The 18,978-nt window shown below is 43.4% G+C and overlaps 1 protein-coding gene across 1 annotated transcript; it reads left to right on the top strand.

The window, feature by feature from the left end:
* The first annotated feature begins 11,362 nt into the window (after positions 1–11,362).
* On the top strand, positions 11,363–18,672 carry LOC132206622 (ral guanine nucleotide dissociation stimulator-like 1). Its single transcript, XM_059641005.1, has 4 exons — positions 11,363–11,539; positions 12,169–12,296; positions 14,451–14,666; positions 18,598–18,672. Exons 1-4 carry the CDS (start codon positions 11,533–11,535, stop codon positions 18,670–18,672), a joined length of 426 nt encoding a protein of 141 aa, XP_059496988.1. The 5' UTR covers positions 11,363–11,532.
* The last annotated feature ends 306 nt before the right edge of the window (positions 18,673–18,978 follow it).

Below are 18,978 nucleotides of genomic sequence, written 5' to 3'. Positions count from 1 at the left end.
AATCAGTGTCCTTTTCTTCTTCAGCCCTCTGTCACAAGGAACCGATTGTTCTTATCCTTTCTAACCAAATCCCTCATGATTTTGAACACTTTTAAAATCACTTCTTAGTCTTCTCCAAGATCAACCCGAGCTTCTTCAGACTCTCCACGGAGTTGTCTAGTTTGTCATCTCTGATGCTATTTTTGTGAATGTTTTATGCACCCTCTCAAATCCCTTCCTGATGTGTGGTTGGTAAATACCAGAGTTGAGGGCAAATCAGGAGTTTTTTTATCACGATTTGTCAGAACATATTTGTTTTTCATACAATGCTCCAATTTTTAAAGTTCAGAATCCTGATGATATCTTCAACCTGCACTACCACTTCTATAATTATTGTGCACACACATACACACACACTATCGATCAAATATCAGGCATGGATCATTTCAGGAAGCACCATATCATAAGATATTTAGTTTGGCTACAGAAAAGAGGATGGAATAATCCAGAATAATTTTGATTTGGAGGAGGTCCAACTTCAAAAGGAGCAAGAAGGCGTTTGCAGCAAGTAAGTTTGAACACAAGTTCAGGCAAAACTGCAATGAAACAGCAGTCTGTCTTACAGAAGGAGGTTGTTTAGCGACAGTGTCAGAATGTGTCCACAAGCAGGAAATAGTGGCAAATGATACCAATGATGAGGATTATTGATGACCCCAAGGTGTACCGAGTTAATTATAAGTAGTTCAGAAGGGAAGTGTTGAACTAAATGATACTGACAGCTAATGTTAAAAGGGAATCCGAATGTCACCCTCCATTGTGAGCAGTGAAAGGGTAGTGAAGGTGGGGCTAATGGTCATATATCCACTGTTTAATCTTCACAGAGGTAAGGGCCTGGCTGAGTAACTATTCAGAAGAAGTTGATGTCCAACTCACGATGAAACGTAAATAGTTGAGACAAGGATGAGCTGAAGTTAGACAGCATTTTAGAAATGTGAAAATAAAACAACTGCAGATGCTGGAAAACTGAAACGAAAATGGAAATTGCTGGAAAAGCTAAGCAGGCCTGGCAGCATCTGTGGCCAGAAAGCAGAGTTAACGTTTTTGAGTAATTTGAACCACTGAGCTTTTACAGCAATTTCTACTTTGATCAGAATGGCTGGTTGTCCTTGGTGTTGGTAACTCAGAAGGAAGTGAATTGTCGACAACTGAGGATATTGAGAAAGAAAAAAATAGCTTGAGGCTGCAGTGGCACTTTGCACAACAGCCTAATGCTGTTTGAATACAGGGGTGGTATCAGAGGACTGGAGGATTACAACATGTACTACGTTTATGTTCAAAAGTGGATGGATAAATCCAGCAACTAGATTCATCTCATTGGTGGGAGAGCATCACAGGAACTGTAATCCCATGGGCTGATGAAATTCAGAATTTAAGTTCACCAGAAAAGGGAGCGACAGTCAAGAAGTTTTGATCCAAAATGTGACCATGTTATGCTTCATTTGCAAGACAGTAGTGTGTAAAGGGAATGTCTGGAGAGCTGGTGGCCATAGGTTGGATCATCAGAAATCTCTTCATGAAGGCAGAGATGTTTCCATGCTGTATGACTCTGTAAGACATACCACAGAAACAAAAACACGGATATCATTCCAGATCATGGCACATTGATGAAGAAACAGCTTCTGAGTTCTTTGCCTATTCTCTCCCTAATTCTGAGGAACAAGCAATACAAAGCACAAGCAGCAGTTGCATGTGAAGGTGTTGAGTTTATCTCAGACTGAAGTTTCTGGACTAATAGCAGATGTAAGCTATTGAAGAAGTGGCTTCACTCCTTGCACCTGCTCCTTTCCCCTGTTACCAGCAGCCGCCACCACTGCTGGCGAGCTGCTTTGGCCCTCATGGTCATTTCTGGTAAATTTCCTGAGGAAATTTAAAGAACGTATTCACTATTTTATGCAGTTTTACATTTAGAGTGTGCCTTGTTTGATAATGTTAGCAGATCACGGCTTGGGATGCTGAATTTTGAGACTTCATTTTTTATTTTACGGCTGGCAAACAATTGTGGACCCAAACACCATTTTAATTTGCTTTTTCTTTTGTGGTTTATGATCAATTGCACAAGCATAGTCTTCAACAGATCAAGCTTTCTAGAAGAATATAATTTCAGTCCTGCTGAAAAGGAAACACTAATGAAAATGTAAGTTTGATTTGACATGTAGTGAAATTGTATTTTTAATGTGAAATTTAAGAATGTGAGAAGAATTGCTGGAGAGCCAGAAAGACCTGTAAAATAATGTAGAGCCTTTGTCATGAAGATATAAGGCACCCAGAACAGGATAGCAAACAGCACTCCAACCCATAACAATCACATTCAAGAAGCTAAATAATAACTGAAAGAATCGCGGACACTGCAACTCAGGGACAAAAACAGAGTTTTTGGAAAAGCTCAGCATTTCTGGCAACATCTGTGAAGGTAAGAACGGAGTTAATGTTTCAGGTCTGGGTGACCCTTCCAGTTCTGAGGGAGGGTCGCTGGACCCAAAATGTTAACTCTGTTTTTGCATTAAAGAAGCTGCTTGTCTTGCATGTCCAATGATTGCATTATTCCTAGAGATTGGTTTGTTAATATTTTTCAGTGTAAATCATCCAAAATTCTTTGTTTTTTGAATTGTTTGTCCGACATTATCACGCTTTTGGGGTTGTTTATCTCAGATTGTCATTAGTCTAGTTTGTGATAATGATGCATTATTGCAGGAATGGTTTTCCTCTTCACACCACTTTATTAGAAGTTATTCTGCAAACTTCCTGTGAATAGTTGAAACTGAATGATACCGCTATCTAGAGCAGTCATATACTTGGCAAGTGGTTTGGTTGTGGTGTCCTGACTTTGGTAGCCCTCCCACCCCGTTCTGCTGTTGTTCATTTTGCACATAATCGATCTTGAATTAATACTTCCTGAATCTATGAAATCCAAATGATCTTGTGAAATGATTTTTCATGTTTGAAGTTTGTTAACTAAGTGCTTTCAAAGATATTTGACTGTAGAAAGCATCGCACAAATGCATCTCTCGCAGGAATTCTAGTTATTTTTGAGTTGTACCAGATTGCAGAGGTTGTTTCACTGCTCTGAATAAGATTAGATTACCTACAGTGTGTAAACAGGCCCTTCGGCCCAACAAGTCCACACTGTCCCTTGAAGCATCCCACTCAGACCTATTCCCCGAACATGAAGGGCAATTTAGCACATGGCTGATCCACCCAGCCTGCACATCTTTGGACTGTGGGAGGAAACTGGATCACCTGGAGGAGACTCACTCAGACATGGGGAGAATGTGCAAACTCCCCACAGACAGTCGCCCAAGGCTGGCATCAAACCCAGGACCCTGGAGCTCTGAGGTGGCAGTGCTAACCACTGAGCCACCATGCTGCCCTGCATGACACTTTGGCAGCATGGGGTTAAAGATGGGATTATTCTGGTTTGTCTGGCTGTTCGATTAAACTCTGTGCTTTTTGATTAAGACGAAAGAACATTTATCCAATAGATTTGAGTGCTGGACTGGACTTGGGGACTTCAAAGTTTGAGGTTCTTACCTTTATATCAGTGATTTATTTTCTTTTGTACATGGTTTGCTTACTCATTTATTTTGTTTTCTTGAGTTGATATTGTTTGTCGTTTTTATAATCAAGAAAGCCAATGCCTGAAGGGCCAAGCACAGATAAATTACTTGTGAGCAAATACAAAGGCACATTTTTGCAGTATTGCATTGAGAAAAATGGTCAATTTGAGGGAGTGAGGATTTTCAGGGAATATTTTTACTTCAGATGCAATAGCAAGCGTTCACAACTGGGCTGCACTGAAGTTTGAAAGAAAGCTCAAACAATTTATGAAAAATGCAGCAAAAGAAAAATACATCTCGTTAATCAAACAAATAGGACACAGTTGGCCAGGCAGCAGCAGAGGAGCGGGAAAACTGATGTTAAAATAGTATCAGAGATAATGGGAACTGCAGATGCTGGAGAATTCCAAGATAATAAAATGTGAGGCTGGATGAACACAGCAGGCCAAGCAGCATCTCAGGAGCACAAAAGCTGACGTTTCGGGCCTAGACCCTTCATCAGAGAGGGGGATGGGGAGAGGGAACTGGAATAAATAGGGAGAGAGGGGGAGGCGGACCGAAGATGGGGAGTAAAGAAGATAGGTGGAGAGAGTATAGGTGGGGAGGTAGGGAGGGGATAGGTCAGTCCAGGGAAGACGGACAGGTCAAGGAGGTGGGATGAGGTTAGTAGGTAGATGGGGGTGCGGCTTGGGGTGGGAGAAAGGGATGGGTGAGAGGAAGAACCGGTTAGGGAGGCAGAGACAGGTTGGACTGGTTTTGGGATGCAGTGGGTGGGGGGGAAGAGCTGGGCTGGTTGTGTGGTGCAGTGGTGGGAGGGGACGAACTGGACTGGTTTAGGGATGCAGTTGGGGAAGGGGAGATTTTGAAACTGGTGAAGTCCACATTGGTACCATTAGGCTGCAGGGTTCCCAGGCAGAATATGAGTTGCTGTTCCTGCAACCTTCGGGTGGCATCATTGTGACAGTGCAGGAGGCCCATGATGGACATGTCATCTAAAGAATGGGAGGGGGAGTGGAAATGGTTTGCGACTGGGAGGTGCAGTTGTTTGTTGCGAACTGAGCGGAGGTGTTCTGCAAAGCGGTCTACAAGCCTCCGCTTGGTTTCCCCAATGTAGAGGAAGCCGCACCGGGTACAGTGGATGCAGTATACCACATTGGCAGATGTGCAGGTGAACCTCTGCTTAATGTGGAATGTCATCTTGGGGCCTGGGATAGGGGTGAGGGAGGAGGTATGGGGGCAAGTGTGGCATTTCCTGCGGTTGCAGGGGAAGGTGCCGGGTGTGGTGGGGTTGGAGGGCAGTGTGAAGCGAACAAGGGAGTCATGGAGAGAGTGGTCTCTACGGAAAGCGGACAGGGGTGGGGATGGAAAAATGTCTTGGGTGGTGGGGCCGGATTGTAAATGGCGGAAGTGTCGGAGGATGATGCGTTGTATCCGGAGGTTGGTAGGGTGGTGTGTGAGAACGAGGGGGATCCTCTTAGGGCGGTTGTGGCGGGGGCGGGGTGTGAGGGATGTGTTGCGGGAAATATGGGAGACGCGGTCAAGGGCGTTCTCGATCACTGTGGGGGGGAAAGTTGCGGTCCTTGAAGAACTTGGACATCTGGGATGTGCGTGAGTGGAATGTCTTATCGTGGGAGCAGATGCGGCGGAGGCGGAGATATTGGGAATAGGGGATGGAATTTTTGCAGGAGGGTGGGTAGGAGGAGGTGTATTCTAGGTAGCTGTGGGAGTCGGTGGGCTTGAAATGGACATCAGTTACAAGCTGGTTGCCTGAGATGGAGACTGAGAGGTCCAGGAAGGTGAGGGATGTGCTGGAGATGGCCCAGGTGAACTGAAGGTTGGGGTGGAAGGTGTTGGTGAAGTGGATGAACTGTTCGAGCTCCTCTGGGGAGCAAGAGGCGGCGCCGATACAGTCATCAATGTACCGGAGGAAGAGGTGGGGTTTGGGGCCTGTGTAGGTGCGGAAGAGGGACTGTTCCACGTAACCTACAAAGAGGCAGGCATAGCTGGGGCCCATGCGGGTGCCCATGGCCACCCCCTTAGTCTGTAGGTAGTGGGAGGAGTCAAAAGAGAAGTTGTTGAGGGTGAGGACGAGTTCAGCTCGGCGGATGAGGGTGTTGGTGGAGGGGGACTGTTCGGTCCTGCGGGACAGGAAGAAGCGGAGGGCCTTGAGGCCATCTACATGCGGAATGCAGGTGTATAGGGACTGGACGTCCATGGTGAATATGAGGTGTTGGGGGCCAGGGAATTGGAAGCCCTGGAGGAGGTGGAGGGCGTGGGTGGTGTCACGGACGTAGGTGGGGAGTTCCTGGACCAAAGGGGAGAAAATGGAGTCCAGATAGGTGGAGATGAGTTCGGAGGGGCAGAAGCAGGCTGAGACGATGGGTCGACCAGGGCAGGCAGGTTTGTGGGTTTTGGGAAGGAGATAGAAACGGGTCGTGCGGGGTTGGGGAACAATGAGGTTGGAGGCTGTGGGTGGGAGGTCCCCTGAGGTGATGAGGTCATGGATGGTGTTGGAGATGATGGTTTGGTGCTCGGGTGTGGGGCCATGATCAAGGGGGCGGTAGGAGGTGGTGTCGGAGAGTTGGCGTCTGGCCTCGGCGATGTAGAGGTCAGTGCGCCATACTACCACTGCGCCACCCTTGTCTGCGGGTTTGATGGTGCACCGACACCATCATCCGCCTAGCTGAACTCGTCCTCACCCTCAACAACTTCTCTTTTGACTCCTCCCACTTCCTACAGACTAAGGGGGTGGCCATGGGCACCCGCATGGGCCCAAGCTCTGCCTGCCTCTTTGTAGGTTACGTGGAACAGTCCCTCTTCCGCACCTACACAGGCCCCAAACCCCACATCTTCCTCCGGTACATTGATGACTGTATCGGCGCCGCCTCTTGCTCCCCAGAGGAGCTCGAACAGTTCATCTACTTCAACAACACCTTCCACCCCAACCTTCAGTTCACCTGGGCCATCTCCAGCACATCCCTCACCTTCCTGGACCTCTCAGTCTCCATCTCAGGCAACCAGCTTGTAACTGATGTCCATTTCAAGCCCACCGACTCCCACAGCTACCTAGAATACACCTCCTCCCACCTACCCTCCTGCAAAAATTCCATCCCCTATTCCCAATTCCTCCGCCTCCGCCGCATCTGCTCCCACGATAAGACATTCCACTCCCGCACATCCCAGATGTCCAAGTTCTTCAAGGACCGCAACTTTCCCCCCACAGTGATCGAGAACGCCCTTGACCGCGTCTCCCGTATTTCCCGCAACACATCCCTCACATCCCGTCCCCGCCACAACCGCCCAAAGAGGACCCCCCTCATTCTCACACACCACCCTACCAACCTCCGGTTACAACGCATCATCCTCCGACACTTCCACCATTTACAATCCGACCCCACCACCCAAGACATTTTTCCATCCCCACCCCTGTCTGCTTTCCGGAGAGACCACTCTCTCCGTGACTCCCTTGTTCGCTCCACACTGCCTCCAACCCCACCACACCTGGCCCTTCCTCTGCAACCGCAGGAAATGCCACACTTGCCCCCATACCTCCTCCCTCACCCCTATCCCAGGCCCCAAGATGACATTCCACATTAAGCACAGGTTCACCTGCACATCTGCCAATGTGGTATACTGCATCCACTGTACCCGGTGTGGCTCCCTCTACATTGGGGATACCAAGCGGAGGCTTGGAGGCCGCTTTGCAGAACACCTCCGCTCAGTTCGCAACAAACAACTGCACCTCCCAGTCGCAAACCATTTCCACTCCCCGTCCCATTCTTTAGATGACATGTCCATCATGGGCCTCCTGCAGTGCCACAATGATGCCACCCGAAGGTTGCAGGAACAGCAACTCATATTCCGCCTGGGAACCCTGCAGCCTAATGGTATCAATGTGGATTTCACCAGTTTCAAAATCTCCCCTTCCCCAACTGCATCCCTAACCCAGTCCAGTTCGTTCCCTCCCCCCACTGCACCACACAACCAGCCCAGCTCTTTCCCCCCACCCACTGCATCCCAAAACCAGTCCAACCTGTCTCTGCCTCCCTAACCGGTTCTTCCTCTCACCCATCCCTTCCTCCCACCCCAAGCCGCACCCCCATCTACCTACTAACCTCATCCCACCTCCTTGACCTGTCCGTCTTCCCTGGACTGACCTATCCCCTCCGTACCTCCCCACCTATACTCTCTCCACCTATCTTCTTTACTCCCCATCTTCGGTCCGCCTCCCCCTCTCTCCCTATTTATTCCAGTTCCCTCTCCCCATCCCCCTCTCTGATGAAGGGTCTAGGCCCGAAACGTCAGCTTTTGTGCTCCTGAGATGCTGCTTGGCCTGCTGTGTTCATCCAGCCTCACATTTTATTATCTAGGAAAATTGATGTTTCGGGTCTGGGCCCTCCTCCAGAAATTTTCTGAAGAACGGTCCAGACCTGAAATGCCAGCTTTCCTGAGCCCCTAGTCTGCTAGCCTGCTGTGTTCATCCAGCTCCACACCTTGCTATCTCAGACCCCAGCATCAGCAGTACCTACTAACTCAGAACACAGTTGGGATGCCTTGTGCATTGCTATTCACTCTAACCCACCCAGTTGTCTTTTTGGGTAAATGAAACAAAGTTTTAGAAATCTAAGCCACAGGGATTAGTTGTTATCTGGACATTTTTCTCCAATACCTAGCTATTCATGTTTGGATGAACACAGCTAATTGTGGATACCAAATTAGTCCTGATTAATTTCACAATATTCCTGTACTAATGTCTCAAGAGACATATAGGGATGAAGTCTATAAAGGAACCTAAATTATCCTGATCCTCGATGGAGGACAGTGTAATCCTCATGAAAGTAATGTGCTGGCTTGGTATGTTTTTTGGTATGTTAATCTCCTTTTGAATTCAAGTTTTTTGGTTTGAGTAAAGTAGAAAATTATCATTTTTGTTTTCTACGGAATAGTAGCTTACAACCTGTCAGTTTGACATTGAAGAAAACACAGATATTTAGGGGTTGAGTAAAAGCATGGTCAAAACATGGGTTTAAAGGAACATCTTGAGTGAGGGCAGAAGAGGCAGAAATATATCCAGTGAAGTTGTCATCGATGAAACAATTAATCTCAGATGCTCAAGTGGCCAGAATTGAAAAGAAAGACAAAAGTGCACCCGTACATAATTATTTCAATTCTGGAATGCTCTAATACTTTAAGAATACACTTCTCTCCAGTGCCATTGCAATCTAAGATTATTTTGTGCTCGCTTTAGGAAATGATCCTTTTAGATGGTGGAAGGATGAGAATGAGTAATTAAATGAAATGATGTTGTACACTGCAGCTGATTAGAGGTTTCAGATTACTTGGTAGGGATGTAGTAACTTGTTAATGAATCTATTGGAAACAGAGACTTTAATTCTAATGGGACGACAGAAAAGTGTTTTGGGTCAAATTTTGGACTCTGCACGGTACTAATTAAGTCCTACCGTACTGTCAGCAGGGTAGAGGCTTTTTAGCTCAGCAACTTATTTCCCAGCCACGAAGGCTTTCAGTAGGATATGGAATTTTTTGGTTTTGTGATCTTTTGAATTGATTTTTCTTTATATATATTTTTGGAGGGTCACTGTTCGAGTGTTTGTAATGTGATCTAAGCATTTCTGAATGATTCAGGACCAAATGAGCCCAGGCAACTTCCTTAGGTCATGTTTCCAGTGTGTTTCAGTTAGTCACTGTTTCCTAGAGGTAACATAACAAATAACATTTCCACAGCCTTGTCCCTCCATCTCTGCGATGTCCTTGTGTCCACTTTAGACGTTTCTCTTTTTTCCTGTCCAGTTTCACTTTCCCAGATTATGTTTGTCCTGTTGTTACCAGCCATGGCTTCAGCTGTTTAGACTCTAAAATCTGAAATGCACAGTATGCTTTTCTCCATTTTTTAAAAAGCTGATTAAAAACTTCACCTTTTATCAAGCTTTTCATAATCCTGCTGACCTCACTGAAAAACAATCTCTTGACATTTCCAAAAATGAGTCACGTAATTTCATAATTTGCCATGTTCACTAGTTAATATCATTCAGCACCTTACCAGTGTGGGACAACTGTGTTTTTGAGTCATTGCGAAAGAGTACGACCTATGCCAACTGATCTGAAAGCAGATGAAGTCAAAATAGTCCCTCCAGTGTAAACTATTTCTAAGTCGTATAACTTTCTCAAACAACAAGAGGCTATTGCTGCATATGGCACTGTGGCTGCCTAGCACTTCCTACACCAACCACTGTTTGACAGGAATGGAGCTGGTAAAGTCTGAGTCAAGCCCCAATGTCTGTGTGTAATGTTTCACATCATATAATTTCTGTGCTGTAATGATCTATTATGAACGGGCTCAAATAAGTGATCATCTGTTTCAGTGTAGGGCTGCAGATAAGGAAATTCCAAATTAAAAACTAGAACAGCACTTTCAGCATAAAATATTCCATGTAAATTGGGGATGCTAATCAAACAAATGTTTACTTTTTCGAGCATTTGGAAAGTCAAAGGTTTCTCCTGCCTATTGCATCATAGACCATAGCTGCAACTCAGTCCATCTCCTAATTCACAACAAAACTCATCATTCTGATGTTTGCTGGCCCACGTTGTCTCTCGGTCGACCAATGTCTGAACTTTAAATTTTTTTTCGAAAAAACTTTCAATTCTTGTGTTCACATCCTTTCATGTTCTTATTTTGCTTTTGCCTGGAATTATTTTAGGTCCCGAACTTTGCCTCGTACTTTTCTGTTCTGCCAAGTCCAGTGTGCTGTGTACTTCTTTTTTTTTCATCAGCCCACCACCGTTAGTGCTACTTCCTGCAGATGTATAGTTCCTTCCTCTGGACATCACCATTTCCCGTCTTTATGAAACTCATGAAAAGTCACTATGACCAAATGTTTGGTCACCTGTTTGAATATCGCCTCCTTTGTCGGTTTTTGTATGGTTAATCTGCTGTGAGGTGCCCTGGGGAGTTTTCCTGTGCAAAGGGTTCGATTTCAGTGGTGTGATGACTTCTCTGTGCAGCTGATGTCTTGTTGCAAAAAAGTAACCATTGATTTACCTGTGAAATAATGCTACGTGGCCTCTCAGTATTAGCCAGGCAGTTAAAGTAAGTGAATTGAAAGCTGACTCTGTTGGAGTATTTCATTATTCATCCACAACTAGACCCAATTTATCCATGTTACCGAGGTATCCAACTACTGGCAATGCAACTCCCAGAACAAAGACAAACAAATCATCATTATCCTTGTGTTTTTCTTTGTTCATCTGATTTGTCCCATTTGACTTTTTTAAAGAAGATTTTTTGTTAAAGCTCACTTTCTCTTTACTAGCAAACTCTAAACACCAAGAGGTCCTGCTGGTGTAATAAGTAACCTCAGACACATGTGAAATCACTTTATACGTGAGCCTTAGGCTTACCTGTGCAATCTACAAAGAAGAAAACTTGGAAACATGGCCAACTTGCAGTTTCCATCCATGGCCAGCATAATTCTAACTTGGACAGTCATTTCTTCATCATTGGGTCAAAGTGACACACAGCCCCCCTCTGATGGCATCGCAGGATTACCATTGTCATGTGCACTGCAGCAGTTCAAGATGGCAGAGATGGCAGCTCATCTCCTGTGTGAGCACGATGACCCCATCTTCCAACTTTAATCTATTGCATTTACATTTGTAGAATTAGAAGTTTTTTTTCCCACACATTTTGCTTCCCCGATGAACAGTTATTAACACTGACTTTATTTCCAGTGCTATACCTGAAATTCTCGAAATCTGGCTGGAGGAGTCTGCCGAAGACTTTCGTCAAGTTCCCACTTACTCTTGTCTCCGGAAGGTACTTTCCTATTTGAACCAGACAGTGCCGGGGTCAGATGCTGAACAACAGGCCCAGAAGCTCCTGAGTCAGTTTTTGGTGGAGGAAACAGCGGAGAAAGAGATGTTCAGTAAGATTTATAATTATGTTGCAAAAATGTGGTTTTAATTCAGGGTGCCTCCCTACAAGTTTGTGTGCGGCTTGCCCCTCTGTCTCAGGATTTAGTTCATTTTGGTTGCCTTTGACAAGCTTCAAAATTACTTCCAAATTTTTGGGTAAATGAAGTTAATTAAAATTATTGCTGAGTGATTACCCCTGTACTAATTGCATGATGTACAAGACCAAATTCTGCATAGAATTGATACTCTAATATGGTCCGATAAGACCCAGCAGCATGTAATGTGACTTTCTGGACAATTTCCTTTTGAACTGTTGCCGTCAATGACATTTTATTTTATAATCTGATGTAATAATTTTGCAAGTTATTGTGAAACAATAGATTGTGATTCGGAAGATTTCCTAAAGCCAGAAATTGGGATGGGAATCTGTCATTAAATACAATTTCTTTTGCAATTGAGATGCTCCCAACAAGAGGATTTCAGTGCAATATCATATTAATTTCACCAAATCTAGATTTAGAAGTAGAATATTAGATAATTATTGTAAACCAATGCATGATTTCTAGTCACAAGTTTGTGAGATATTTTAGAGCAATGTGAACTTTGGGCACAAAATAAATGTCTATCTTCACTTGCACAGAAGGCTACCGTAGAAGAGTTAGATTCTATGTGGGAGAAGAACACGACCAAACCATCGAACAAGTTGACGAAAAGCTCCTGTCCTACCCATCACGCTTCATTGCAGAGCAGCTGACTTTTATGGATACTGTGAGTAAACAGGAATCTGGGGCCCAGTCATTCGAAATAAGATATTTCAGTCAGCAGTATGCGTCTGAATCTCTCTGTATTGTTTACTGCTATTACTGTTCCACCAGTTGTTATAACTGAATTCCCTTCAAAATGCAGTCTTCCAAGATGTTAAAATGTGTTGTTTGATGTGTAACTTCAGTATCTCGCTTGAAATACCTGCCAACTAAAACTTCAGCACTTGTCATTTGTTTTGACTGAACGTCATGTGAAATAAATGACCCGAGAGCGCACTGAAAATCCTTTGTAACTTATTTTTGAAACTTTACAAAATGAATAGTATTTCATGGTAAAAGTTTAATTGTTTCACCATAACAGTCATTGTTTCTTCATGAGTCCACTGATTTTTTTTGAAGTATCCAGTATGGCAGTTTTGTTGTTTTCCCAGAATCTTCTCGAGTGGAATCAGCCACGGGGTACTCCAGTCTAGTCTCCAAGGTGGCTTGATGTCTACCTCTACAAAATGAGACTCGTAGTTGCTGAATCAAAATTTGAGTTATGTCAAAGTCTGGTCATAGGCTTAGGCTTGAAGTGGAAGTTCAGTGGTCTGTATGACAGCATTGGGTGTGACTCTAGAATGTAAGTAGTCCTCTAGGTCTCAAAAATCCCAAGCATATATTAATGTTCAGAACTGGGGTGCAGCGATCTCATCTGGAAGTGACCACTTTGTCAAAAGTAGGTGTTGGTTATGGGATAAGAGGTAATGGGAACTGCAGATGCAAAAGAATCAGAGATAACAAAGTGCAGAGCTGGATGAACACAGCGGGCCAAGCAGCACAGTTGCTCCTAAGATGCTGCTTGGCCTGCTGTGTTCATCCAGCTCCACACTTTGTTATCTCAGTTTGTTAAGGGATAGCTGCTTTTCTGCACAGAGTTCCAAAGGTAACTGTCTGTTTTCACTGCAGTCTCTGTTGCATATGTGTATGTATATACCGACTGGCACTTAGAGTCTAATCGTGTGACATAATGATGACAACAGCCATTTTTGGTGGGAAGCAACCTCGTTGGGTGCCTGTCGAGGAATGTAGCTGCTTTTTTGTTGAATCATAGAGATCTGCAGTGAGGGCTGTCAGTCTTTTTCAAATCAGTGGTTTGACCTGGTGAATCTCAAAGCGGTTTTTTTGATCCTCATTGCCAGTTCTTTTTTTTCCTTTACCGCGCAAGTCCAGGGGGCTGAAGCGTTAAACAGCAGGAGTTTTATTATGTAATTTACTGTAGAGGCAGCAGGGTTAGCCTAAGCTGTTCCTTGCCGGAAATGATCGATGACATCATTGTGACGTGATCAGACTGTTAAAAGTGAGAGCCCACCATGCTTGCATAAACATGCAACAGTTTCCCACTCAGTGGTTTCTGAGCACTCCCTTCTACTGCAGCCTGTCACAGCCAACTCTGTCTTTGAAAGTGACGAGACTGACAAATTTCTCCATTCTGAATGAGTTTACGGGGATCTGATGAAGCTATTTGCCGGTTGTGTTAACTTTCACTGTCGGGGCATAATTGTCGATGGGAGTTGCTCATCTTGAAGAGGGACACAGAAGGACACAATGCAATCTGAATGGCCAGTTGACAAGCTTGGACGTTTGGCAATACTCATAATCAGCATGAAACCAACAGTGGGGAAGTGTTGACATTGAGGTCTGTTGAACCAACAGAGGGCCAGGCTGCCATTGTGTTCTGTCAACCTGCCTTGGTGCGAGAAGTGGACATGGTGCAGGGCCGCTATACTGGTGTCCAGCCTGTCTAGCTTGTGGGCCACCAGGGCTGAGCATCAGTAGCAGTGACTATTGCCAACAGAGCCGTGCATTGATGGTGTGCGTGGAGCCAACAGTAGGAGTTGGGTGGAGACAACCAGTGATTTTAAATCTAACCTACAATAGGAAGCAGATGACTGAGAATTCAGGATTTTGATCTGTCTAAACAGCCTATGTGCCCTTGTGCGTCAATGTGAGCATTATGTACCCAGTCGTTGACAATATAGCATGCAGTTTTAATGTACAATTGCAAACTAGCAGGACAAATGTACCCATGGATGGACAAATCTTGTTTGTCATTCATTGCTTAAAACATGACACGACTGACGCCTTTAATCATTGTTTCCTTTTTATTTTTGATCAGGATCTTTTTGTAAAACTTGTGCCCAGCCAATGTTTGGGGTCCATCTGGTCTCAACAAGGGAAGAAAGAAAAACAGCATCTGCTATCAACTGTCCAGGCCACCATTACACAGTTCAATAATGTTAGAAAATTTGTCACCAGCACCATATTAAAACCTCAACAGCAGAAACCAAGGCAGAGAGCTAAAATCATAGAGAAATGGATTGATGTTGCCCAGGTACACTATTCTTTATTGATTTTTAGCCTTTGTAACAGGTTCAAGTTCACAGTGCATGAAACAACCATGGTGGAAGAGAGCAAGCAGTTGATATGTGTTGATATGTCCAAGGTTTGAAAGCCTCTTGAATTGGCGAGCAGAATACTTTTCTGAAGAAGAGTTGAATGCTTCATGACAAATCCCAGCATTCGTAATTTCCGTAGTGCTGGCTGCTGATAGTTCATGCCTCAGTTTACAGTTGCATTGAAGTATTAATGTTTATTTCTAATCAAAAGTATTTGGAAAAAAAGATAAAAGGCAAACTGATTTCAGATTTTTAATGGCCCTTCAAAAATGAAGTTAGTTATTGGACAATACATAGTGTTACTGGCCTCCCTTCCAAGCTGCAGTCAGTTTATGAAACAGTGTGCATTTTATTCCCAATATTCTGCATTCTGTGTGCCTACATGACAGCCCTTCAGGAACTTGCCTGGTTGTCTGTTTCTTATGTGTTTGCCAAAGGAATTTGTCTCAGCATGTTAGTCAGCAATCTGGAAAAGAGTGAGGAAGGGCTGTCAGATCTGATGCCAGGCTTGTACTTGTCGCCAACATGTGGCATTTCCACTAGTACATTTGGAAAGGATCAGGACAGGAACCAAGTAATTAACTAATTAAGTAAAGGAAGTAATTTATTCTTACTGATTTTATAATCCAAAATTGCACTGGATTGTGCAACAAAACTGTACTTTCAATGTAGCTTCTCATATACACATGACAACAAAATATTCATACATTAGTAAAGTTGGGAATGCAGGTTCACAATAATACTGTTGCCAGCTATTTTAGAGAAGTCTGGTTTGGGTCTTGGCAATACTGCCTGCATCAGTTTTGACTCATTAAGAGTCTTGAGGCATTAATGGGACCTTGATGGGGATTTGAAAGTCAGTCTCCAGTTTCACAATATGGAGCCGTTCAGCCGAATGTAGGCTGACTCCCAGTAGTAGACATGGATGAAAGAGTTCCTAACATATACACTGGCGCTATCAAAGGCCATTCTGAAGAGGAATCGCCACCTTACAGTGATCACTTGGCTGACTTTTCTAGTTCTGATTTTTTTTTTTACAATAGTTGACAAGGAGTGGCTTCCATGTTGAAGTGCCCTCCATTACTTCCATTTTACTGCAGCAGCCTTATTTCCCTGAAGCCAGAAGACTCTGGGCTTGAGAACCTACCTGCTGGCCTTAATCAGACAAGGCACTTATGATTATGTCAATTGACGCACCTCTAAATAAATCCCAAATGGTCCAATCACCCTGCCCCTCCCTAGCCTTCCTCCCCAAGCAGAAGTGGCTTTGAGACTGATAACAAACACTCGCAGGCTTCCTCCTCGTCTCCACCACACCCCAAAGTACACATTTGGGAGGTTTGATTTGTTCCAGTTTTCTCCCTGCCTCCACCGGGGCGGGGTGGGGGTGGTGGTGATGGTGCGTGGTGGTGGGGGGGAGAGCGCAAGCAGATGAGGGACATTCAGCTGCTAACCTGGGTAAGATTAGTTAACTCAGTATCAATAACTTAGTGATTCATAAAAGTAGACCCAATTTCCTGATTTGTATGCTTTCCCTCAAATGAGTATCTCACGCGACTGGTCCTGCTGTCCTATTCTGTCAGATAATACAACCTATCATTCATTTATGAGCTAAATGTGATGGGTATTACAAAGATGATTACCCCGCCTCCACCCCACTACCTTCGCCACTTCTACCACTCAGATGTCCATGTCTCAATCCTACTCATTTTAAGCTTTCCTTTGGTGTCAGTAATCATATCTAACCAGTCACAGGCTGGCAGCAAGTGAACTGAAAAGGTTGTCTCAGAGGGATACAAAGTTAATACCAGGTTTTGAGTTGCCAAGAATTGTGGAATTCTTTCCCTCACAAAGTCTGTTTGTCAATGCAGTTATTTTCACAGCTAACATTTTTCTGATAGAACATTTTTAAAAAATCTGAGGTGTTGGGTAATGGGGAGTCACTGCTTTTTCCACAGAACTCATGGCTTTTTTTTCTAACAGGAATGTAGGATTTTGCAGAATTTCTCTTCGGTGCATGCAATTACCACTGCATTGCAATCGAATAGTGTTTCCATTTTGAAGAAGACTTGGGCAGCCATGTCAAAGTAAGTCATTGTTCAGGAAGAGCCATGTAATTTTTATTTAATAAATATGAGGTAGGAAATTGCAGATTTGACCTCCAGGTTTACTTGCACAAGTGATCTTCACATGCTCGATGCATTAACAGGATTACCAGAGGCACGACAGTGCAATCCTAACAATTGGCGAATTGGCAGAATCTGTCATTCTTTCACTAAGGAGTGAAGAGTTAATTTGCTTAATTGAAAAAAGAAAACTGTTTGGCAACTTCAAATATTTAACTGTTGTGTTCCAAAACTGATCTGCTGTTGGATGGAACGTAACACAGTTTCCTGTGGATACGCTGTGATGGGGTGATATAAGCTGGAGATTTGTGTGGGATACTAAAATACAAAGACAACAATTATTTTAATCTCCCAAGAAAGCATTCTATACCTCTTTGAAGTGCACACCTGTACTTTATGTTCCTGTGCCTCAGACAATTTGATCATGTTTGTTTTTTTGTAGGCGGCTTGGGAATGAAATCTCTCTTGCTGCAATGAGATTTACCAAAACGACTGCACTCAAGAGCTTTTGTGGCACAATGGCAGTATCCCCATCCCTGGGTTTCAACAATCAGGGTTCAAGTTCTACCTGCCCCAGAGATTGCCAAAACATATCTAAACAATTTGGTTAAAATAACTATACTTATTGTAAAAATGCTTCACTGCCATTCACTGTCTGTATTACTTGCTTATTCGTCAGATTCCATATCAGCTGTTTGTTGTCTTGACTCTATTCTGTCAAGAGTATTGTGTCTCATTCTCTTGACTAGGAGCAGTAAGATAACATTTGAAGACCTTTCAAACAACGAAGAAGATAACTTTATGGCAAGTAGAGAGCTGCTAATGGAGGTAAGGTGTTGCACTCGGCCCAGTGTGACTGTATTCAGGGCATGATCAATATTTTCTAGTAAAATATCGATAATGAACTAAATCAGTGACTGAATGCGTACAGATTCTGTCAATCAACAATGCAACAGGAATATATGTATTGCAGTCCAGGACGTCTAGCTTGGCTCAAATCTTCCAAGATTGTTTTGTCATGATTCTTATAATTGCTGAGGAAATTGCAGTTAATATTTTAATCAACATCTAATGTGGTTATGCTGCAGTGATGCAGCCTTCGTAGATTATCTTTCTCAGTGTTCATTATCTTGGAAATTTGAACTCAGGCAATGTATATAGTGTGATATGTGCCAATTTCTTTTTCTTTTGCTTTGTACACTTTGAGGTCCTTGTAAGTAATAGAAACTGAGGCAAAACATTAAGAGTTTTAACTGGTTCTCATAAGTCTTTTTGTTCAATTATCATATCTTCCTTTTATTGTTCTCTGTAGTAAGAAATATTTGTTGCATAGGAATGGTGAGATGTTCATATTGCTTTGTTTGTTGAGTGTTTCAGACATCAACTATCCATTTTCAACTAGCTTGGACCAAAACTGACAAGTTCTAGCCATTCCTCCTCACTCCTTTTATCATGCTCTTTGTCCACTCATTTTGCTCCTGAATTTAACAAAATAACAAAATAATTGGTTAGACATAAATATTTTGGTGCCACTTTACCAAACTAGTTGTCCAGATGAGAAAATAGTCAAAGTTTTCTGTTTAATCATTCTTAGGTGGAATTGAAACATTTTTAAGCTGCTATTTGAAGAGGGCAAAATACAGTGATCATGCTAGGATGTTGCTAGTTTTACAGAAACTCCATTTTTCAAACTGCTCAATGTTCTAGTTGCAGTTGACTAACTTTTTACATTGCTCTCCAGATGTTTGCTCCAGGATTTCCACTGTCCTTCTGTCACATTTTGTTTATTGTGTTTTGTGACCAACCCACCATCTGAGGCTATTAAATTATTTCTTCGAGTAAGATAGGTGTCCTATGAAAAGATATTGAGAAGAATTATATTCTTGGGTTTAGAAAAATGACATTTAACCTTATTGAGGCAAAGTTTTGGAGATCTGGTGTGGTAAATTGTTTTTATCTTGAAGCGAAATTGCACATTACGTAGAAAATTTCCAATCTCCAAATGATGAGGTTACACAAATATTGAGTTTGGTTTCCAGTTCACAGATCAGGGATCAAACGCTGAACTTGCCTGGCCTTTATAGATCTAACTTTGCATTCCACTGTATAACTGGCTAAAATT

This window comes from Stegostoma tigrinum, chromosome 39, assembly GCF_030684315.1.
Source record: "Stegostoma tigrinum isolate sSteTig4 chromosome 39, sSteTig4.hap1, whole genome shotgun sequence".
NCBI classification, from domain to species: Eukaryota; Metazoa; Chordata; class Chondrichthyes; order Orectolobiformes; family Stegostomatidae; genus Stegostoma; species Stegostoma tigrinum.
Note: the sequence above shows the minus strand (reverse complement) of the source record. Positions and strands in the feature narration are given on the sequence as shown.